Raw genomic sequence first — 25,580 nt, 5'->3', positions numbered from 1 at the left:
TAAACAGCTGTCTATTTCTAACCAAAAGGCTAAGAATAACCTCAAGTATGCTTTGGCTACAAGGTGATAGATAGGTCATTTCCAATTTTCAGTTGCCATGAGATACAGCTAGCATTATGTCAAAGTCAGTAAGAGAAATAACATTTAATTGAATTTAATATATATTTAGTACCGGCAGATATTGATACTAAAAACATTAGCAAAATTTCAGATCTACAGCAAATAGACATTTTAGATAAAAATTATTCTATAAAATTTTACACATGATGGAGAATAACAAAAATTCCTTTTAAATTTGACTAATGAAAAAGCAGAGCTATATAAACGTGCATTTTCACTGGCCCACATTATTAAACTACGAGTTTATTTAAACTTTATATACAACGATACATGAGGTTTGAGATTTCCATCTTACAACAAGAAAGTTATTATATAGCTAGAATGAGATATCTTTTTCAATCCTTAGGAAACTAACAGAGTCTATATTAGACAGCTGTTTCACTTTTCTAGGTGTCTTGAGCTAAACATGGATAAATCCAAGGATGTCCTCTGAAGAGAAGTGAATGGATGGAAAAGTAAACTTTTGCTCTACTATCAAAAAGAAAAGAGCTGGAGCTGAAGCTCCAGAAGCTCTTTAATCGTTCTCACACCCTCAGCTTTTCTCTGCCACCCATAGATGGTGATCAATGGCAGCAAGTCAAATGTGATTAAATTTGGGGGTGGGGATCACTGTGTACCAATATTCAATTAACATTTACAATATCTACAATGTCATAAAACAAAAGCCACTGCATGAAATCCTAGAGACGGTTCTTTCTTCAATATGTTAAAGGTAATCTCACAACTTCCTGTCTTTTTACACACATATACTCTACCTGACAAGCTGGATCAAGACCCATTTTTCTTCTGAGGAATTTTTCTACATGTCCAATAGTTGCTTCTCCTGAAACTCGGACAAACTTCTTTTCCAATGGCTAAAAAAGTAAACAAACAAACCAATTTCAGATTAAATATACATAAAATGTATAAACCTTAAAGCACATTTTATAGCAAAGATAATTCAATAGATTTATGAAAGAAAAATTACTATGAAATTTGAGTTAATTTATCTATCAAACAAGAAAAAAAAGAATTTCTGCTTAGCTTCACCTCTCTAAAAAGTATGTCAACAATTTTTTTTAATAGAAAGGCTTACTGATTTGTTTTACTACCTCATCAAGAATAAAACTTAGAGTAAAATTTATTGACAGCAAATACCCAAGATTCAATGTCTAAAACAACCTGGTTTCTTCAACGAAAAAACTTCAGGGAAAAAAAAAAAAAAAACCAACCAAGGCTGAGGAGGAACCGCTAGACTAAAAAAGATACAAGGCCTATAAATAAGAGATATATCAACCAAATACAATATATGGATCTTATTCGGATCCTGATTTTTAAAAATCTTTAAAACAATTTTCATAAGACAATCTAGGAAATTTAAATAGCATGTGGATATTTAAGGAATTACTGTAAATTTTAAAAATGATAGTATCGGGACTACCCTGGTGGTCCAGTGGGTAAGACTCTGCACTCCCAATGCAGGGGGCCTGGGTTCGATCCCTGGTCGGGGAACTAGATCCCACATGCATTCCACTACTAAGAGTTTACATGATGCAACTAAAGATCCCATGTGGGACCTCCCTGGTGGCACAGTGGATAAGACTCCATGTTCTCAATGCAGGGGGCCCAGGTTCAGTCCCTGGTCAGGGAACTAGATCCCATATGCATGCTGCAACTAAGAGTTCTCATGCCACAACTAAGGAGCCCACGTGCTGCAACTAAGACCCGGTGCAACCAAATAAATAAATAAATATTAAAAAAAAAAAAAAAAAGATCCCGCATGCCACAACGAAGATCCCACATGCTGCAACTAAGACCCAGCGCAGCCAAAATAAATAATAAATAAATAAATAAATATTTGAAAAGCTGCTTTACACATTCAGATACAAGTTTTAAAAATAAATAAATAGGGCTTCCCTGATGGCGCAGTGGTTGAGAATCTGCCTGCCAATGCAGGGGACACGGGTTCGAGCCCTGGTCAGGGAAGATCCCACATGCCACGGAGCAACTGGGCCAACTGGGCCCGTGAGCCACAACTACTGAGCCTGCGTGTCTGGAGCCTGTGCTCCACAACAAGAGAGGCCGCGACAGTGAGAGGCCCGCACACCGCGATGAAGAGTGACCCCCGTTCGCCACAACTAGAAAAAGCCCTCGGGAGATTAACCAAGATGGCGGAGTAGAAGGACGTGCTGTCACTCCCTCTTGCGAGAGCACCAGAATCACAACTGACTGCTGGACCATCATTGACAGGAAGACCCTGGACTTCACCAAGGAGGATACCCCACGTCCAAGGACAGAGGAGAAGCCACAGTGAGACGGTAGGAGGGGCGCAAGCAGAGTAAAATCAAACCCCGTAACTGCTGGGTGGGTGACTCACAGACTGGCGAACACTTATACCACAGAAGTCCACCCACTGGAGTAAAGGTTCTGAGCCCCACGTCAGGCTTCCCAACCTGGGGGTCAGGCAACGGGAGGAGGAATTCCTAGAGAATCAGACTTTGAAGCCTAGTGGGAATTGGATTGCAGGACTTTGACGGGACTGGGGGAAACAGAGACCCCACTCTTGGAGGGCACACACAAAGTAATGTGTGCATCAGGACCCAGGGGAAGGAGCAGTGAGCCTGGGGGAGACTGAACCAGACCTACCTGCTGGTGTTGGGGGGTCTCCTGCAGAGGCGAGTGGTGGCTCTGTTTCACCGTGGGGATAAGGACACTGGCAGCAGAGGTTCTGGGAAGTTCTCCTTGGCGTGAGCCCTCCCAGAGTCTGCCATTAACCCCACCAAAGAGCACGAGTAGGCTCCAGTGTTGGGTTGCCTCAGGCAAAACAGCCAACAGGGAGGGAACCCAGCCCCACCCATCAACAGTCAAGTGGATTAAGGTTTTACTGAGCTCTGACCGCCACAGCAACAGGGAGGGAACCCAGCCCCACCCATCAACAGTCAAGTGGATTAAGGTTTTACTGAGCTCTGACCGCCACAGCAACAGTCAGCTCTACCCACCACCAGAGCCTCCCATCAAGCCTCTTAGATAGCCTCAACCACCAGAGGGCAGACAACAGAAGCAAGAAAAACTATAATCCTGCAGCCTGTGGACCAAAAACCACAGTTACAGAAAGATAGAGAAGATGAAAAGGCAGAGGGCTATGTACCAGATGAAGGAACAAGAAAAAACCCCAGAAAAACAACTAAATGAAGTGGAGATAGGCAACCTTCCAGAAAAAGAATTCAGAATAATGATAGTGAAGATGATCCAGGACCTTGGAATAAGAATGGAGGCAAAGATTGAGAAGATGCAAGAAATGATTAACAAAGACCTAGAAGAATTAAAGAACAAACAAACAGAGATGACCAATACAATAACTGAAATGAAAACTACACTAGAAGGAATCAATAGCAGAATAACTGAGGCAGAAGAACGGATAAGTGACCTGGAAGACAGAATGATGGAATTCACTGCTGCGGAACAGACTAAAGAAAAAAGAATGAAAAGAAATGAAGACAGCCTAAGAGACCTCTGGGATAACATTAAACGCAACAACATTCGCATTATAGGGGTCCCAGAAGGAGAAGAGAGAGAGAAAGGACCAGAGAAAATATTTGAAGAGATTATAGTCGAAAACTTCCCTAACATGGGAAAGGAAATAGCCACCCAAGTCCAGGAAGCGCAGAGAGTCCCATACAGGATAAACCCAAGGAGAAACACGCCGAGACACATAGTAATCAAAGTGGCAAAAATTAAAGACAAACAAAAATTATTGAAAGCAGCAAGGGAAAAACGACAAATAACATACAAGGGAACTCCCATAAGGTTAACAGCTGATTTCTCAGCAGAAACTCTGCAAGCCAGAAGGGAGTGGCATGATATACTTAAAGTGATGAAAGGGAAGAACCTACAACCAAGATTACTCTACCCGGCAAGGATCTCATTTAGATTTGATGGAGAAATCAAAAGCTTTACAGACAAGCAAAAGCTAAGAGAATTCAGCACCACCAAACCAGCTCTACAACAAATGCTAAAGGAACTTCTCTAAGTGGGAAACACAAGAGAAGAAAAGGACCTACAAAAACAAACACAAAACAATTAAGAAAATGGTCATAGGAACATACATATCGATAATTACCTTAAACGTGAATGGATTAAATGCCCCAACCAAAAGACATAGACTGGCTGAATGGATACAAAAACAAGACCCATATATATGCTGTCTACAAGAGACCCACTTTAGACCTAGGGACACATACAGACTGAAAGTGATGGGATGGAAAAAGATATTCCATGCAAATGGAAATCAAAAGAAAGCTGGAGTAGCTATACTCATATCAGATAAAATAGACTTTAAATTAAAGAATGTTACAAGAGACAAGGAAGGACACTACATAATGATCCAGGGATCAATCCAAGAAGAAGATATAACAATTATAAATATATATGCACCCAACATAGGAGCACCTCAATACATAAGGCAACTGCTAACAGCTATAAAAGAGGAAATCGACAGTAACACAATAATAGTGGGGGACTTTAACACCTCACTTACACCAATGGACAGATCATCCAAAATGAAAATAAATAAGGAAACAGAAGCTTTAAATGACACAATAGACCAGATAGATTTAATTGATATTTATAGGACATTCCATCCAAAAACAGCAGATTACACGTTCTTCTCAAGTGCGCACGGAACATTCTCCAAGATAGATCACATCTTGGGTCACAAATCAAGCCTCAGTAAATTTAAGAAAATTGAAATCATATCAAGCATCTTTTCTGACCACAACGCTATGAGATTAGAAATGAATTACAGGGAAAAAAACGTAAAAAGGACAAACACATGGAGGCTAAACAATACGTTACTAAATAACCAAGAGATCACTGAAGAAATCAAAGAGGAAATCAAAAAATACCTAGAGACAAATGACAATGAAAACACGACGACCCAAAACCTATGGGATGCAGCAAAAGCAGTTCTAAGAGGGAAGTTTATAGCTATACAAGCCTACCTAAAGAAACAAGAAAAAGCTCAAGTAAACAATCTAACCTTACACTTAAAGAAACTAGAGAAAGAAGAACAAACAAAACCCAAAGTTAGCAGAAGGAAAGAAATCATAAAGATCAGAGCAGAAATAAATGAAATAGAAACAAAGAAAACAATAGCAAAGATCAATAAAACTAAAAGTTGGTTCTTTGAGAAGATAAACAAAATTGATAAACCATTAGCCAGACTCATCAAGAAAAAGAGGGAGAGGACTCAAATCAATAAAATCAGAAATGAAAAAGGAGAAGTTACAACAGACACTGCAGAAATACAAAGCATCCTAAGAGACTACTACAAGCAACTTTATGCCAATAAAATGGACAACCTGGAAGAAATGGACAAATTCTTAGAAAGGTATAACCTTCCAAGACTGAACCAGGAAGAAATAGAAAATATGAACAGACCAATCACAAGTAATGAAATTGAAACTGTGATTAAAAATCTTCCAACAAACAAAAGTCCAGGACCAGATGGCTTCACAGGTGAATTCTATCAAACATTTAGAGAAGAGCTAACACCCATCCTTCTCAAACTCTTCCAAAAAATTGCAGAGGAAGGAACACTCCCAAACTCATTCTATGAGGCCACCATCACCCTGATACCAAAACCAGACAAAGACACTACAAAAAAAGAAAATTACAGACCAATATCACTGATGAATATAGATGCAAAAATCCTCAACAAAATACTAGCAAACAGAATCCAACAACACATTAAAAGGATCATACACCACGATCAAGTGGGATTTATCCCAGGGATGCAAGGATTCTTCAATATACGCAAATCAATCAATGTGATACACCATATTAACAAATTGAAGAATAAAAACCATATGATCATCTCAATAGATGCAGAAAAAGCTTTTGACAAAATTCAACACCCATTTCTGATAAAAACTCTCCAGAAAGTGGGCATAGAGGGAACCTACCTCAACATAATAAAGGCCATATATGACAAACCCACAGCAAACATCATTCTCAATGGTGAAAAACTGAAAGCATTTCCTCTAAGATCAGGAACGAGACAAGGATGTCCACTCTCACCACTATTATTCAACATAGTTTTGGAAGTCCTAGCCACGGCAATCAGAGAAGAAAAAGAAATAAAAGGAATACAAATTGGAAAAGAAGAAGTAAAACTGTCACTGTTTGCGGATGACATGATACTATACATAGAGAATCCTAAAACTGCCACCAGAAAACTGCTAGAGCTAATTAATGAATATGGTAAAGTTGCAGGATACAAAATTAATGCACAGAAATCTCTTGCATTCTTATACACTAATGATGAAAAATCTGAAAGAGAAATTATGGAAACACTCCCATTTACCATTGCAACAAAAAGAATAAAATACCTAGGAATAAACCTACCTAGGGAGACAAAAGACCTGTATGCAGAAAACTATAAGACACTGATGAAAGAAATTAAAGATGATACCAACAGATGGAGAGATATACCATGTTCTTGGATTGGAAGAATCAACATTGTGAAAATGAGTATACTACCCAAAGCAATCTACAGATTCAATGCAATCCCTATCAAATTACCAATGGCATTTTTTACGGAGCTAGAACAAATCATCTTAAAATTTGTATGGTGACACAAAAGACCCCGAATAGGCAAAGCAGTCTTGAGGCAAAAAAATGGAGCTGGAGGAATCAGACTCCCTGACTTCAGACTATACTACAAAGCTACAGTAATCAAGACAATATGGTACTGGCACAAAAACAGAAACATAGATCAATGGAACAAGATAGAAAGCCCAGAGATTAACCCACGCACCTATGGTCAACTAATCTATGACAAAGGAGGCAAAGATATACAATGGAGAAAAGACAGTCTCTTCAATAAGTGGTGCTGGGAAAACTGGACAGCTACATGTAAAAGAATGAAATTAGAATACTCCCTAACACCATACACAAAAATAAACTCAAAATGGATTAGAGACCTAAATATAAGACTGGACACTATAAAACTCTTAGAGGAAAACATAGGAAGAACACTCTTTGACATAAATCACAGCAAGATCTTTTTTGATCCACCTCCTAGAGTAATGGAAATAAAAACAAAAATAAACAAATGGGACCTAATGAAACTTCAAAGCTTTTGCACAGCAAAGGAAACCATAAACAAGACGAAAAGACAACCCTCAGAATGGGAGAAAATATTTGCAAATGAATCAACGGACAAAGGATTAATCTCCAAAATATATAAACAGCTCATTCAGCTCAATATCAAAGAAACAAACACCCCAATCCAAAAATGGGCAGAAGACCTAAATAGACATTTCTCCAAAGAAGACATACAGATGGCCACGAAGCACATGAAAAGATGCTCAACATCACTAATTATTAGAGAAATGCAAATCAAAACTGCAATGAGGTATCACCTCACTCCTGTTAGAATGGGCATCATCAGAAAATCTACAAACAACAAATGCTGGAGAGGGTGTGGTGAAAAGGGAACCCTCTTGCACTGTTGGTGGGAATGTAAATTGATACAGCCACTATGGAGAACAATATGGAGGTTCCTTAAAAAACTAAAAATAGAATTACCATATGACCCAGCAATCCCACTACTGGGCATATACCCAGAGAAAACCGTAATTCAAAAAGACACATGCACCCGAATGTTCATTGCAGCACTATTTACAATAGCCAGGTCATGGAAGCAACCTAAATGCCCATCAACAGACGAATGGATAAAGAAGATGTGGTACATATATACAATGGAATATTACTCAGCCATAAAAAGGAACGAAATTGAGTCATTTGTTGAGACGTGGATGGATCTAGAGACTGTCATACAGAGTGAAGTAAGTCAGAAAGAGAAAAACAAATATCGTATATTAATGCATGTATGCGGAACCTAGAAAAATGGTACAGATGAGCCAGTTTGCAGGGCAGAAGTTGAGACACAGATGTAGAGAATGGACATATGGACACCAAAGGGGGAAAACTGCGGTGGGGTGGGGATGGTGGTGTGCTGAATTGGGCGATTGGGATTGACATGTATACACTGATGTGTATAAAACTGATGCCTAATAAGAACCTGCAGTATAAAAAAACAAACAAAACAACTAATACTAAACTTTCATTGGGTTATTTGTATGGAAACATGTTAATATAAATGTTTCAGACATTACATGAAATTTCTAAAAATCTTATATTTGTATTTGTATGGAAATATGTATGGAAATATGTTGATATAAATGTTTCAGACATTACATGAAATTTCTAAAAATCATATTTGTATTTGTATGGAAATATGTATGGAAATATGTTAATATAAATGTTTCAGACATTACATGAAATTTCTAAAAATCTTATATTTGTACTTGTATGGAAATATGTATGGAAATATGTTAATATAAATGTTTCAGACATTAAAAAAAAAAAAAAAAAAAAGAAAAAGAAAAAGCCCTCGCACAGAAACGAAGACCCAACACAGCCAAAATATTAATTAATTAATTAATTTAAAAATAAAATAAAATAAAATAAAAAAATAAAAGTAGAAAATAAAAAGATTAACATCTAGACGTATATGGCTGGAATCTGATCCAACGGTCTAAGGTGATAGGTACAGAGACCATAGGGTTTCAAAGTAGAAACTAATGCTTACCTAGCCACTCTCTCTCTGAGGCAATTTTAAGGATACTACTATTAATAAAAATGAAAAGCTGGGGTAATAAGAACTAAAAGGGTACCTTTTAGGAAAACGTGAACAATGTTTTTCTAGCACTAGCAGAGAGGGAGCCCCGAATTGCTACCAAGAGGACCCAGGCAGGTTAGGCACACATTTCTTCCATGTAACAGCACTCAGCTCTCTTATCTGTAATTTGGTTTCTTAAGAACTTTCCTAACAATAGATCTATCCCTTATTACCACAGTGCAGCAGATAGCATGTTAAGTGCAGATATTCCAGAGACAGACTGCCTGGGTTTAAACCCTGGTTCTGCCATTTTCTAGCTGCAAGTCTTTGGACAAGTTGCTAAACGCTTCTGTGTCTCCATTTCCCCATTTGTATTGTTAAAATAGAGATACTAATAGCACCTACCTCATAGAATTATCATAAGGAAAGTGTGTTCATATATGTAAATAACTATTAATAATTCCTGGCACATAGTAAGTACTTAGTTATTACTAGTGTATTGATTTATTCTGTTCTTTATGTAAAGGAATCTAATTAGAGGACCTAGTTGTCATCATGGATACTGATATAATCTAGACAAAAATGGCAAAGGTTCGTGTTCTTTTAACGCAGGTTTAAGAATCATCTTGAAAATCTAAGGCAGTCTTTCTCACTAAGGAGTAGATACAGCAGTGCTCCTCCAGGTGAAGTCTTGATGAAGGTACCGCATTGTAGGTGGCACTGCCTGATTACCATGAGAATCCCATCACGTGCCTTGAGAAGCTGCTATTCTGGGTAATCTAGCTAGATGCCTGGGTAATCTAGCTAGATGCTAAATGCCTGGCAACCAGTGCATTTCTGAAGGTCAATTTCTGGGGCTTACCATCTCAATAGTAGGCTTCAGGTATACCAACAGAGGACAATTCAATATTCATCATTTCTAGTTCTTGGTGAGCACTTCACCCCAAGTGTTTATTAAGATTAATCCAACTTAGCTAAAGTTATCAATACTGTACTTTTTAGACCACCCAGAACAGAATTATGAGATCTGCCAGTATCTGAAAGAAAAACATTGGTCTTGGCTTTCAAAGTTGGGTTCTCACGTGGTTAACCTTAGTCTTCATACCCCAGGCTCACAAGTTAACAGAATTTTTTTCTGATATAATTCAGATCCAGCTTTTTTAACAATTTGTTTTTTTTGTTTTTTGCCTTTTTTTTTTTTTCTTAAGGCTACAAAGCAGGTTCTCACCTAAATGGTCAACTCATTTTTTTTTTCCTGCTGCATCTAATAGCCTCCTACCATCTGCATATAAACAGGAAAGAAAAATTCCACAGAAGAATTTTACTTCTTTGAAATTAAGCACAGCAATCTTCCCCACCATCTATAACACAAAAGGTCAATTTGAGAAGAAAGTTGAAACAATAAGGTAGAATCTATAGGGAGATTTAAGAGACATTGTTATTTTCTGACTATAGAAAATGCATACCACTAAAAATATTGGGTCAGCCAAGAAGTTTGGTCGTGTTTTTCCAAGTGAACTTTTTGGCCAACCCAATATCTTTTAAAAAGATGGTATCAACTCATTTTACCTTGAAAAAATTCCTACCTCTGTCAACTGAAAATAGTTACCAACCCAGTCGCAAGGTAAATCCCTAGCAACCAGATGGTGAATTTGAAATACCACCAAAAGACACCTTGGAGAAATAACAGATTCTGTGTCTGGGGCAAGAGATGTACGAGTTGAGCATGGAACATCTTGTCATATCAGATAGCAAGGAAGCTATTATAGACCATGATTATCTATGATAAGACAATTTGAACATCAATAAAGATAATAATTAAAATGGGTTTAAACCACAAATATATTTAAATGCATGAGTTCATATTAAAGTAAAAACAAAAACAAAAATACCTAATTGATTATGACCGGAGCATGTTAATGAACCAACTCATTATTTTGAACCTTGTAAGTCAAGGGAAAGAATCAGCATTTACTCTTTCTTTCCTATATGAATGGTACCACTGGCTAATCAAATAGAAGTTTCTCATTATTGAAGTATTTTAATAAAAGTCGGAATGACAGCATCATTTTCCAAACCCTATTAAGTTAATGGGCTTAGACATCGAGTACCAATTGTTGCTAATAATACAAAGACACAAACAACCAGACATTAATGTGCCTCCAGATGGACAAAAACACCACCACCTATGAAGTATTCTTGGTCCCCTCAAATCAAACCTGTCTGATTAACACTCAGACTTAACTACTAGTTTATGGGAAAGACAGAGGACAGAAGAACATGTTAAATCATAGCACAGAGATGCAACATCAAAACCCAATCTGTAGGAAACTATAGTACAAATGACCCAGCTTTGTCAACAATGAATTGCAAGAAAAAAGAAACAGAAAACTTACAGACTTAAAAACCTATCAACCAATCACAATGTATGAACATTATCTGGCTCCTGATTTACGATGTTAAAAAAACAAAACACCCACTACGATTGAGATAAAAACTTGTACACTGACTAGATATTTGGTAAGAAACTTATTTTCTTTTTATTCGCCACCTTCAACCTTTTGAAAAATCACAAACTTACAAAGAAGTTACAAGACTAGTAAATGAAGATCCAGATAGCCTTCACCTACTTTACAAATGATTAACATATTGCTATATTTGCTTCATCTCTTCCAATGTAATATGTGTGTATATACGTGTACATTTATTATTTAAGTTACTTGCAGACATTGAGATATTTAACCCCTAAATATACCAGCAGTTATCATCTCAGAATAAAGGGACTCTCCTCTATAACTACAATATAATTATCAGGAAATTTATAACATTAATACAATGCAATTATCTAAATGGGCCCAAATTCAAATTTCTCCAGTTGTCCTAATAACGTCCTTTACAAGTTGTTCTTATTTCAATCCAGAATCTAATGAAGGATTACACACTGCATTTTGTTGTCATGTTTCTGTAATCTCCTTTAATGTAGAATAGGTCTGTCACTTTATTTTTATCTTTCTCAACACTGACATTTTGTAACTTTTTTTGGTATGCTACGTGGTCATTAAAAAAAGAGACTCATCTTTTAAGAGTACTGAAACACTTTACAGATGAAATGGCAAAATGCCAGGGATTTCTTTCAGAATAATATTAGAAAGAAGGGACTTCCCTGGTGGCACAGTGGTTAAGAATCCGCCTGCCAATGCAGGGGACACGGGTTCGAGCCCTGGCCCGGGAAGATCCCACATGCCGCAGAGCAACTAAGCCTGTGCGCCACAACTACTGAGCCTGCGCTCTAGAGCTCGCGTGTCACAACTGCTGAGCCTGTGAGCCACAGCTACTGAAGCCCGCGCCCCTAGAGCCCATGCTCCGCAACAAGAGAAGACACTGCAATGAGAAGCCCGCGCAACGCAACAAAGAGTAGCCTCTGCTCGCCACAACCAGAGAAAGCCCACGCACAGCAACAAAGATCCAACGCAGCCAAAAATAAAAATAAAAAATAAATAAATTAAAAAAAAAAAAAAAAGAATCCGCCTGCCAATGCAGGGGACACGGGTTCGACCCCTGGTCCGGGAAGATCCCACACGCCAGGAAGCAAATAAGCCCATGCACCACAACTACTGAGCCTGCACTCTAGAGCCCGTGACCCACAACTACTGAAGCCCATGCACCTAGAGCCCATGCTCTGCAACAAGAGAAGCAACTGCAATGAGAAGCACGTGCACCGCAACGAAGAGTAGCCCCCACTCGCCACAACTAGAGAAAGCCCACATGCAGCAAAGAAGACCCACCACAGCCAAAAATAAATAAAAATAAATTTAAAAAAAAGAAAGAAAGAAAGAAAGAAAGAAAGAAAGGAAGTGTGGGAATTCCCTGGTGGCCTAGTAGTTAGGATTTGGCGCTTTCACTGCTGTGGCCCGGGTTCAATCGCTGGCGGGGAAGTGAGATCCCATAAGCCGTGTGGCAAGGCCAAAAAAAAAAGAAAGAAGGGAAGTGGATGGAGGTATAAAAGAAATTAAATTGGTCATTAGTTAATTGGCAAAGCTGTGTGATGGATGCATGGAGGTTCTGTTCTGTCTACTCTTCAGTACGTTTAAACACTTTCATAATTAAAAGTTAAAGAAAAAATTTTCTCAACTACATTACTGCTTAGTGAAACACTTTTAAATTAAATGTAGCAAACAGACTTTATGATTTTCATGCCATAAGTGTACATGGTGAATAGTTTAACTAGGCATCATCCTAGTCAGACATATTTATTTGAACAATAAATAAAAGACAAGGTATAAAAACAGCTTTTTAAGTAGTAGAGAATACTGAGCTATAATATCAAAAGCTATAACTAGAACTCCCTTATAAATACAGAATTAAAAGAAAAATGTTAAGATTGCCAATGTGTTAGCTAAGAAAATATTAAAAAAAGACTGTTTTAGCAAAGTAAAAATAGTCAAAATATGCAGAAAGAGGATCATTTGTTTCTAAAACAATATATTCATTACCTCTTATAGACATAAGCCTGCAAAGTAACATCAGTATCATTAGTTAACACTGAAAACTTAATGCCTCAAAACTATAAGAACAGTATAATACACTTCTATAAACCTAGCTTTATCAACTCAAAGCCAATCTTGTTTTAAATATACCCCACCCATTTCCTACCCCAAATGCTTCCTGGCCCCCATTCCCCAGTTTTGTTTTGAAGCAAACCCCAGACACATCATTTCATTTGTAAATACTTCAGTATGTATCTCTAAAAAATAAGAACTCTTTTTAAAAACATAATACCACTATCATACTTTAAAATTCCTTGATATCAGAAAATAGACAGTAAATGTACAAATTTCACCATCTCAATTTTCTTACCTAGTAGAAAATGATTTTATTATTTTTAGGGTTGTCATTACAGAGAGAATAAAAATAAAACAAAGATTTCACACACAAAATATAATAACCAGTGATGGACTCAAGCTAAAATTCTAATTTATGCATATATTATTTTTATCAGATATATTTTTGTATTCTCAAATGTATACACTAAATATACTACAAACAATGCTTCTATTTGAAATTTCTATTGGATTTTGGCTTGTTTTTTAAAATTTAACAGCTTTATTGAGATATAATTCACATATCATTAAATTCACCATTTTAAAGTATACAATTCAATGGTTTTTAGTACATCTATAAAGTTGTGCAACTATCACCATTATCTAATTTCAGAACATTTTCATCACCCAAAAAGAAATCCATACCAATTAGTAATCACTCCCAATTTCCCCTCTCCCCCAAGCCTCTGGCAACCACTAATCTACTTCCTTTCTCTATGCTTTTGCCTATATTGGACATTTCATATAAATGACATCATATAACATGGTCTTTGGGTGTCTGGATTCTTTCACTTAACATGTCTTCAAGGTTCATCCAGGTTGTAGCATGTATCAATATTTCATTCCTTTTTAATGCCAAATACTATTCCATTGTATGGATATATCATATTTGGTGTACCCATTCATCAGTTGATGGATATTTGGGTTACTTACAGTTTGGGGCTATCACCTCATAAATTTTTTAGTTTATTTTCAAATCCAATCCAAATAAACGCCATACACTGATGTCCCTTGAGTCTCTTTTAATCAGTATGTTCTATCTACATGTTCCCTCTTTACGTCTTTCCCTCTTATTTGCTGAAGAAACAGAACTGTTTGTCCTGCAGTTTTCCACTGTCTAGATTTGGCTTATTATATATTCTTTTTTTTTTTTTTTTAAATATTTTATTTATTTATTTATTTTTGGTTGCGTTGGTTCATCGTTGCTGCGCGCGGACTTTCTCTAGTTGCTGCGAGAGGGGGCTACTCTTCAGTGCAGTGCACGGGCTTCTCATGGCGGTGGCTTCTCTTGTTGCAGAGCACAGGCTCTAGGTGCGCGGGCTTCAGTAGTTGTGGCATACGGGTTCAGTAGTTGTGGCTCGCGGGCTCTATAGCACAGGCTCAACAGTTGTGGCACACGGGCTTAGCTGCTCCGCGGCATGTGGGATCTTCCCGGACCAGGGCTCGAACCCATGTCCTCTGCATTGGCAGGCGGATTCTTAACCACTGTGCCACCAGGGAAGTCCTATTATATATTCTTACAGAGAAATTTAATAAGTTCCTGTGTCCACTGGATTTCCTGTAAATTAGTAATCTAGGGGTATGATCAGCTTCACATTTCTTTTGGCAAGAACACTTCATAGGTGGTAGTGTCATATTTTTTTGATGTATGAGGATCAGAACTACATAAATATTCTAAGCGCATATGTGCTTTCGCGGAAGCAACAGGCTAATATTTTAATTTAATTTTTAGTTCTTTCTTCACGAGATTTTTATACTCTGTTGGCTCGTCTGGCTACTACAGGTCACTGGACAGGTGTCTTCAGTGAACTCTAGGAGCATATGACTCTATACTTGTCCCATATAGAAACTTATATGCTACTTTCCCACCCAGCACGCTATGAAAGGACTTCCTAAAGTTAATCACCATAAGTTTGGTATTTTACAACTTAGAAGAGGTAAAAAGTTACCAAACCTAACACTGCATTCCCTCCATCACAATGATCTCTGGGAAAAACCTATAATATACTTCATCCAGAAAAGTACTCATTTATTCCTATGCTTCAACTCATGTTCCCTAAGCCATTATAGTCACAAAACAAAACACTATGCCCAACCAGGTATAATTCACCCATATTTTAGTATAGACTTTGACAGTCACTGAAAATCTAAGCAGATGATCAAAGTCAGCTATTTCCTTATATATTTATAATCCCAAGTAACTATAGGCCTGATTTACCCCTTTTAAAAAAGTCGCCTTTTCCTGAACGACTCATACTATAGGAGCAACACTGTGTAAAATGGCACCTGTGATACTGAAGCCTTTAAGACAACTCTGAACTTATGTTACAAAAGAGTTCATTCTTACCTTTAAAGTTTCAGTAAATGATTGAAGTAACAAGTTGGGGCAGGCTAACTTCAACCAAAGATGTTACATGCAAATGAAATTTTAAGCTCATATTTAACTCTAAATGCCAAATATGCAAAAAATGCTTTGAAACATTTTTTTAATCACCTAATTAACACAGCATTTGGTTTCAGTTCTAAAAATTACTCACTTATTTTTCCTTAGACCACTGTTCTGAATAACAAATCCCTACTTAATAACTCTTTTCTCATAAACCTATTATAAGAGAGCATTACTGAATGTACTTCATATTTCAACAAGTTTTATTTATAGAACAAATTTTATAGACTGTAATCGAAGACAGTCTCCATATGACTGCTAATGTTAAATCTGTGTGCTACAGGGTCCTCTTGTAAAGTAAATGAAAAATAAAAGTAAAATACCTTAAAATGTCCTGTGCCTTCATTAGCACTGAAAAACGAAAGCAAAATTAATCAATTTTTGAACTATATGTTTAATTATATAACACAGAAAAATAATATAAATACACATATTTGAGGAACATCAATTTTAAAACACGGTCACCTAACCCTTTATGAAATAAACAAATGTAGTTAATTGTCATATCTGCCACCTAGTGGTAAGGCAAAGGCAGTTTTATACAGTATTTTACATTGCTTTGTACATTTACTTCCAGGAGTTAAAAGTATACTATTAATATTTATATTTCCCCCACATGTAGCATCCTAACATTTTCTAGCTTAAAGTAAAACTTCTTTTTTTTCTGTCATAATTAATGTGTTTTTTTCTTGATAGCAACGTTTACAAGACAGAGTCCTTACAAGAAAGCTGCTACATTTCCTGTTGTTTTACTTGTAACATAATCACCTGGGCATGATTTACTCAGTTTGCTTTTCCCCTAAAAGTACAAAGAGATTTCTTGGTTAAATCAATTACTTTTATATCATGAGGAGACAAGGAACAAACTTTTTTTGACCATCTACTATGCACCAGGCATTATATTAGGTCTTCATATATTATGCATGTTTTTCATTCAGTTCTCACAGTAGCCCTTTAAGTCAGGCATTAGAATCACCATTCTACAGATAAGGAAAATTAAGCTCAGAGAGGCTGAATAACTTGCTTAAGGTCACACAGCTAGTAAGTAATAAAGCTGGGTTTCAAACACGGGTATACATATCAAAGTCCATTCTTTGTTTTTTTCGGCGATGCTGCACTGGATCTTAGTTCCCCTGACCAGAGATTGAACCTGGGCCAGGGCAGTGAAAGCGTCGAGTCCTAACCACTGGACCGCCAGGGAATTCCCAAAGCTCACATTCTTTCTTCCCTATCATGTTGTGAAGAACAGGTAAGATCACGATTGCATCATCTAGAGTATTCTTATAATACAAATATAGAGAAATATATTAATATACAATATAGATAGTATACATATCTATTTATAGAATATGTTATATTGACAAGCATAAAACATAATTTATGTATACACATTATATATAGATGTAAATCTAGGATTATAATATCTTAAGAGTTACAAAATAAAATATCCTCGTGAATTCCCTGGTGGTTCAGTGGTTAGGACTCCGTGCTTTCACTGCCAAGGACGCAAGTCGATCCCTGGTTGGGGAACTAAGATCCTGCAAGCTGCGCAGCCAAAATAAATAAATAAATAAAATATCTTTTTCATTATAAGAATTATCTCTATAGAATCCATGATATATGGGTATCTGGCTTCTGCTTGAATATCTAAAGAGATAGCTTCTTAACTTACAAGTCGGTTCATTCCATTTGTGGGAAACGTTGTTAGATATTGCTTGCTTGCACTGAATCAAATATGTTTCTCCCTGTAACTTACACCTATTGGTCCTAGTTTTGCCTTTTGGTACTCTTGTGAATTAGATTCAATCTTTCTGCTACTACACATGACATGGTTTTCACACCTTTTACTATTCTGATTACACCTCAATTTACTAACATCTCTCTTAAAATGTAGTGCCTAGAGCTGAACATCAGACCCCAGTTGGATAACATAGCATACAGTGGGATAGCACCTCCCTGGTTTACTAAACACCACTGAGTTTAAGATTGCATTAAGTTTTTGCCATATCTTCTCTCATACACTTATTTCATGTGAGTCCATTTTCTTTACTAGGCAGATGTTGTACACATTACAGCACCACAGACTACTTTAACCTTTATTTCTGAATGACCCTGCACTATTTCAATATTCATATACTGATAATAGTTTAGACATGTTAGGAATACCATATGTTGATTCTTGTAACAATCCTGTGAGTTGGTATTATAATCCCCAATTTAGAAATATGGAATTTGATGATCAGAGAAGTTAAGCTACATCCTAGGGGTTACATACCTTGAGTTACACTCTTCAAAGTCTATGCTCTTTCTATATACACTATACTGCCTAAAGTTATTTCTTTTTATAATCTTCTACTTTACACGTAGAAACTGAAGAGCAAAAAGGAGAAGTACTATACAGGACTATCTTAAGATCACAAAACATGCATACCAAATTTAGGGGGGCGGGGAATCTCATATTCATTCCAGTGGTTGAAAAATCACTTCCACAGTCTGAACCTACCTCAGGATTTTTGCTAATCCAATTCAAGCAGGGTCACCAGCTGGACCAAATTTGCCCTTGTACTTGCATCAGGTTAAAACTCACCTGCCATTTGTCCTGCCATGAAAGAGCTTCCTATGGGTTACCCTCAGTAGCCTGACTTCAGTGGTAACACCAAGCTTTTCAATGTAGTAAACATGTGGGAATTTAACTCTGAGAACTGGCGACTTCTTCAAAAGGACTCTTTGCCACAGTGGAAGCTTTCTTCCCCATAACCATTTGAAAACAGATAAAAGACTATTTTATGACGTAGACAGACTACTCATCATAATCATCAACATATAAGGTTCAATTCTCTTGTTTTACAGATAGGGAAGCTGAAGCTCTGAGATGTTAAAAATACAAGTTCCATGAGGGCAAGGGCCATGGCTGACTTATTCCAATTACATTCCCAGCAGCTAGCAGAGGGCTGTGCTGGTACACAGCAGGATCTTAATAAACATCTTATGAATAAACAGAAAGCGATTAGCTCAATTTTACAAAGCTATATAACAAAGGAGCTAGGACTTAAATAGAGATGTTCTTATTCCAAGTGAGGGCTCTTTTTTTCTACAGCAGGGAATGTGTTAACAATGTAACAACTCCAGTAAGTGGTAATGACTGCTTTGACCACAGTACTCAAGTCTCACTCATTAGGAAAGCCTGCCATGATTAAGTATTGATTTCTCCTTTGGACAGACAGAGGTAATGTAGCACACTTGTCACATATTTGCCATCTTTGCATTACTGCCACTTTTCAAAAAAGGTATAAAAAAAACTGTCAGTTCCAACTGTGCGTTAGTGGAAAAGGTTACATTTCCCGAAAATATTTTTTTTAGAAATATAAATTCCTTTCAATTTTCAAATTTTAATTAACTAGACTTACTAAAAATCAAGTTACATGGTAAAAAGTCAAATACAATGAAAAGTAAGACTTTTTCCAATCCTATACTCATACACTCCAGTGCCCTTTTCTAGAAGCAACTGCTATCAACATTTTCTTATATGTCCTTTCAGGAATGGTCTGTGCCTGTGGGGAAAAAAAATATATATATGTATATATGCCCACCACCCACTTTTAAAAAAAAACATAAAGAGCACATGCTATATACTCTCTTCCGCATCTTGCTTTTTTCACTTGAGAAAGTGAATTTTGGCAATTGTTCCATATTAGCACATATGTTCATGTTCTAGCACATGTTCATTGCTATATACCATTATTTTACCAGTTCCCTTTTGGACATTTAGGTTGGAACACATTCTTTAATAACAGAAATTGCTGGTTTAAAGTCTGGTATTACATGATTTCTTCTCATTGTTCTAAAGAGATCTTTATTTCATTATCATCAACCACTACTACGTAGGCTCTGTGGAGGTATAAGAAAGGTTTCTCGCCTCTCAGGGATCCTTAATATCAGTTGAGAACACAGGATGAATACATAAAGAGATAAATACAACATAGTACAAGCTAGATACTAAATAAATAATACAGGCAAGCTAGAGTTATAAGGAGGAAGTGATTGAGAAGTCAAATAGTCATCAGTGACATAAAATGGAAGATCTAGATCTTCCAAGAAAGGCATTTTAGTTTATCCTGCAAACTATGGAATTATTTTGAAAACTACAGTTTGATACAGGCCAACTCTATGATGACAGTCGGCCTAACAATGTTGCAGGATAATGGAGTACACCATATGCTACAGTGTTTGAAAGAAGCAATTTTTATTAATTAGGGAGATATCCAACTGCTTTGGAAAATAATTTGGCAAAACCAAGTAAAGCTGAAGACGAACATATCCCAAGACACAGCAAATCTACACTCTTAGAGAAATATCTCATATATACATAAGGAGATACGTAAAAAATGCTTAAAGCAACAGTGTTTATAATAGCAAAAAAAACTGGAAACAAAGTGTTCCACAGTACAAGAAAAGATAAATTATGGTATATTTATTTTAAGGGAATACCAGGCAATGGTGAAAATGAGTGAACTAGTTATACATTTTAGCATGGATGAATCACACAATGCTGAGTGAGAAAAGCAAGTTAGAAAACATGGTATGACACCATTTAAAGTTTTTAAGTGGCCAAAACCAATTCTACTATTGTTTAGAAATAGATACACATGTGGCAAACACATAAAAAAATGCATGGGAATGACAATCATTACTTTTAGGAGAGTAGTTATTAACCTCTAAGGGAAGGGGGGAATGGACAGGAAGAGGCAGCCAAGTGCCTTCTGCCATATTAGCATGATTTATTTCAAAAGCCAGATGATGGAGATACAAGTGGTTATTTTACTACTCTTTAGTACCTTTTTCTAAGTCTTAAATATTTCAGAATTATTTTTTAAAAGGATATCAGAAAAACTCGATATGACCTTAGTTCAGGATGATATTGTAACTGTTGGGACTTAAAAAATTCTCTATTTTAAAGTTTAGAGGTAGAGGTTTAGGGTACTCACCCAATAAACTCTAGTAATAAAGACATGTCAAGTTCAGGTGGAATACGAAACACTGATTCTAAGACTTTCTTAGATCTTCCTTTGCTCGAAGGGACTGGCTGTGGAACAGCTATTTAATAGCCAAACAAAAAAGTTGAGTTAGAATATAAATATCATAAACTGAGATCTTTGGAAAATAATTACAGAAATTTAACTATGTTGACTATTTAAAATATCACAAAGCACTCACTCTCCCTTTTTTAAATAATATCAGTTAATCTGTCAAAGCCAGGGAAATTAGTGACAAGCCTGGGGAGCACTCCACAGTGGAAGGCAGACATGTATGGCTGGTTTATCAGGGCCACAGAGAGAGCTCAGCATAACAGCAACAATAGCTGTAGGTAGCCCTTAATAAGCACTACTATGTGCCAGGGCTCAGGGCTCATGCTTAGCACTTTACATGCACCATCTCATTTAGCCCTTATTAAAATTGCATGACATAGGTACTAATGCTTTTTTTTTTTTAATTTTATTGGAGTATAGTTGATTTACAATTTTGTGTACTTTAACTGTAAAGAAAATGAGATTACAGTTTAATGAGACTAGGCAATTTGCCTAAAGTCACCCACATAGTAAGTGGAAGAATGAAGATTTAAACCCAAATCTAACTTCCATACTGTGACATTACCATCATCATAAAAACTAATGAGCAGTTACTATGTTCCAGGCACTGTTTTAAGTGCTTTGTATTACTCAATGTATCCTTACAACAATTTTATAAAGTGTTATGATTATCCCTGCTTTATAGAAGAGGAAACTGAGACATTGAAGTAATTTGCCAAAGTCATACACCTAGTAAGGTGGCAGATCTAGGATCACACTCAATATAGCTCCAGAGCCTGTACTCTTTAATCCTTATAAATAATTAAATTGGATTACAGTAAATCATTATCTTCAAAATCTTTCTCTCTCTTTGATCATAAAATAACCAGCTATCACCAAAAAGAACCTCAAAGGGAGTAAATTTTATTAAGTTAGTATTCTTTAATCTATAAATACATTATGGTATACACCCAAACTTACCAGGTTTAGGTACTTCTAGACCTCTTTCTTTATAGAAATCATGCATTTGCTTTTTTTCTCCTAAAAAATGATAAAACACAGACTAAATTACACTTAAAATGTAACTAGCAGAGTCAGAAGAGATTCTGGGATTCACAACTATGTAATAAAATAAACTTACTTTCCTCTAGATTGATCACTAATTTGTACACTATGTCTTGTAACTGTCGGTCCAACCTAATAAAAGGAAAGGATGGAGAACACCTCAGAATTCAGAAAAATGCATTTGGTACAGAGTGAACGATGCTCTTTGTAAGTAACTGTTTTCTCTTAGGGGTGACTATCTCCTTTCTCAGAGCTGAGTTACTTTTAGGAAGCACTCATGGTTCTCATCTGAGAGAACCTCAAGTAATTGTATGCGGTCATAATTACAAGTAATTATAGACTCCTGAACTATTTGCTAAATTGTTCCATGTGAACTGGTCTTATTCCCTTAATAAGAATGTGAGCTTGAGGGCAGAGACTGTATTTTGAAATTCTGTGTATCATCTGCAAAACACTCTTCTATGAAGGTAGTAAAAACATAATAGTGTTTGCTAAACAAATGAAAGCAGGTCACCTTTACTGTTTTTCTTTCCTTAGGAAACTGAGCATGAACTGAAAATTTAATAAGCCACAATGACCTATGACAGACAGGCTTTTCTAAAGAGGCCAGTTATTTCAGGTATTAGTTTTAAAAATAGAATTCTAGATACACAGAAAAGGATAAGCCTAAACTAGCCTCATCAACTTGACTGATGAAATTAAAATCTTCAAGAAAAGACATCTGTGCCTTTTTTTTTTTTAAAGTTCCCAGCGGATATCACAGTGCCTGGTACACAGTAAGTGCTCTATATGTATTTCTATGTATTTCTTTAAAGAATATGTATTTCTCTTTCTCGTCATTTTGAGATAGGCCAAGAATTTATTACCAACTACACAATTTCAAGCTTTCAGGAAAAGTATACCTAAAATATAAATTTTACTTATATATTCTTCTTACCTTATGTTGTAAAGAGGTTGTGTCTGATGTACTACTATGTTGCATTTTGGACACCTGTTGCTATAGTAAAAGTGTCTTACAATGCAGCTTTTACAAACTGTTGAAAAAAAATGTTTAAATTAGGATACTTTCAAGACATTTCAAAAATTGAACATATTATTTGGAAATATGATGAACTATATGCTTACATGTATGAAGACATTCTGTAATGGTAGTTGCATCTATTAAGTAACCTTTGCAAATGGAACACAAGATGTATGGGGTCAGCTCAGAGAGATTTATCAGGCGCTGCAAATGCAATGGAAATAGTTTTAAAATACAAGTCCTTGCCTTTTCAAATTCTTAAGCGATAATCCCCAAATTTTATTATCAACAACGTGTAGCTTACTTTGCAACATGGAAACATGTCACAGTACCTCCAACCCTTCAAACACTCTCATCAAAGTTACAATAACACAATATAAACCAATGTTCCGAAAAGATCTCATTCTTTTGGAGATACTGTATATTGCCAGATAAGGGGCATCTTACTACATGAATTATCACGAAATGGACAAACTTTCCAGATACTGGTGTTTAATATTAATTCTGACTGGCTAGGTATATTGTCTAACTTTATGAAGTATGCGCTGCCCCATTAAAAAAAAAAAAAAAAATCTCCCAATTAGAGACTGACTAGGTGAGGAAGGGTTTCCCATCCTCTCAACACCCTGTAGAAATGTACTGTTTCCCCGGCCCACTGTAAGCTCCTGGAGGGCAGCAGGCCGGTACCCTTGGCGCCTACATCCCTGGCACGCAGTAGCTTCGATAATCAGTGAGTCGGACCCAGAGAGCTTAAGGGAGTGCAGTAACGTTACAGTATGAGTCGGCAGGGAACCGGGCCGGGACAGAAGGCCGGTCCGCGCCACAAGCAGGCAGCGCAAGGAGAGGTGAGGGTCCGTACAAGTGCCAAAGGCTTCAGCGGCGAGCGGGGAACCCGGCCCTAACTGAGAAGGCCCGGCGTGGTCAAACAGGGACTATCAATACCTCCTCCTCGTCCTCGGAGTCCGGCCGGCCCCCCTCCAGCCTCAGCGAGAAGTGGCTCATCTCTTCCTCCTCTTCCTCCTCTTCTTCCTCCTCCAGGTCCTCATCCTCTTCCAACTCCTCGTCCTCGTCCTCGAAGCGGCCCCTCAAGCGGCCCAGGCTGCGCTCCGGCTCCAGCTCAGGGGGCCGGGAGCCCGAGCAGCCGGGAGCCCCCGCCTCGGGCAGTGGCGGCTGGCCCTCCTCACCCGCTGCGGGCGCCGGGGTAAGAGCAGGCGGGGAGACGGGAGGCGGGGGCGGCATGGCTGCGGCTCCCTCGGCCTTAGCAGCGCCCGCGGTGCCTGCCGTTATCACAGGGACCCCCTCCATGCCGGGGGTAAAGACCAGGCGAGGCGAGACCGAGACCAGGTGGCTGGATAGCGCGGGAGTTCCGCCCGCCTGCCTGAGTTGACAGTGCGCAGGCGTGGAAGGCCTGCAAGGCTCGCTGGGAAATGTGGTTCACCACCCCGCACCTAAGCCGGGGCGTAGGCGGAGCCGGTCAGGTATATGGGGTGGGGCTTGCAGGCCGCATCTTAGAGGAACCTCACCCATTTTTTTACTTTGAAAGGCTGTCGCTCTCTGCACTGCCTTCTGAAAACGACGGAATTGGTACCTTTCAGACAACAATATTCTGTTTGCACTAACTGATGCACAGAGCACTGAAATAGGTGCTATAACTATGTTGCATTACGAATAACAATGATTTCAATTTAAGTACCAATTATGCGTTTCTTCCATGCAAGATTATTTCCGTTAGGAAGTATGAAGTTTCTATTTTGAAATATGCAAGTTTATTTATTTGGAGGAATTAACGCTTGTATTGCCACAGGGTGGAAATTTAATCACAATTTGAAGGCCATCTATAATTCCCCATCACATAAAGGAAAGTCAATTATATTTAATTCAACAAACACTTATTAAGAGTCTGCTGTAGGGACTTCCCTGGTGGCACAGTGGTTAAGAATCCGCCTGCCAATGCAGGGGACACGGGTTCCAGCCCTGGTCCGGGAAGATCCCATATGCCGCAGAGCAACTAAGCCCATGCACCACAACTACTGAGCCTGCGCTCTAGAGCTCGAGAGCCACAACTCCTGAGCCCACGTGCCACAACTACTGAAGCTCGCGCGCCTAGAGCCCGTGCTCTGCAACAAGAGAAGCCACTGCAATGCGAAGCCCCTGCACCGCCTCGAAGACTAGCCCCCGCTCGCCGCAACTAAAGCCCACGAGCAGCAATGAAGACCCAATGCAGTCAAAAATAAAATAAATTAAAAAAAAAAAGAGTCTGCTGTAGCAGGAACTGAGACCTACACATGGACCCCAAACCCCCAATTTTATTAAGAGAGAGATTTGGAGTTGATATACTGTATTCTTGGTAAGATAGTGCCAACTAATGTCGTGAAGTTTGGAAGCCAGATTCAGGGAGGAGACAAATGCTACTTAATTAAATAATGCTGGGGGGAAATCATGTTTGTGAGAGAATGTGTTGTCACTGAGTAAAATTAATGATAATTTGGGAATGGTGTACATACCTCTTAGGAAACTGGATATCAAGATATCAAGTCACTATGCTCATTTGGGGAAAACTGAACCAGATTTGGTGCTGAAACCATACAACTCAGAT

At 37.7% G+C, this 25,580-nt stretch overlaps 1 protein-coding gene across 1 annotated transcript in view; it reads right to left on the bottom strand.

Moving 5' to 3' along the window:
- PCGF6 (polycomb group ring finger 6) overlaps window positions 1–24,357 on the bottom strand; it is a 33,750-nt gene extending 9,393 nt beyond the window's left edge. Inside the window, exons 1-8 of the mRNA XM_059900361.1 lie at window positions 23,927–24,357; window positions 23,089–23,188; window positions 22,901–22,997; window positions 22,040–22,095; window positions 21,880–21,939; window positions 20,818–20,926; window positions 16,156–16,183; window positions 876–974 (exon numbers count right to left, since the gene is read on the bottom strand). Coding sequence (XP_059756344.1) covers window positions 876–974; window positions 16,156–16,183; window positions 20,818–20,926; window positions 21,880–21,939; window positions 22,040–22,095; window positions 22,901–22,997; window positions 23,089–23,188; window positions 23,927–24,289 — 912 coding nt within the window. The 5' untranslated portion in view covers window positions 24,290–24,357. The remainder of the gene's footprint in view (window positions 1–875; window positions 975–16,155; window positions 16,184–20,817; window positions 20,927–21,879; window positions 21,940–22,039; window positions 22,096–22,900; window positions 22,998–23,088; window positions 23,189–23,926) is intronic.
- Between the last annotated feature and the right edge of the window lie 1,223 nt (window positions 24,358–25,580).

The sequence above is a fragment of the Balaenoptera ricei genome, chromosome 16, assembly GCF_028023285.1.
Source record: "Balaenoptera ricei isolate mBalRic1 chromosome 16, mBalRic1.hap2, whole genome shotgun sequence".
In the NCBI taxonomy this organism is placed as follows: Eukaryota; Metazoa; Chordata; class Mammalia; order Artiodactyla; family Balaenopteridae; genus Balaenoptera; species Balaenoptera ricei.
The sequence above is the reverse complement of the archived record's forward strand: the minus strand, read 5'-3'. Positions and strand labels throughout refer to the sequence as shown.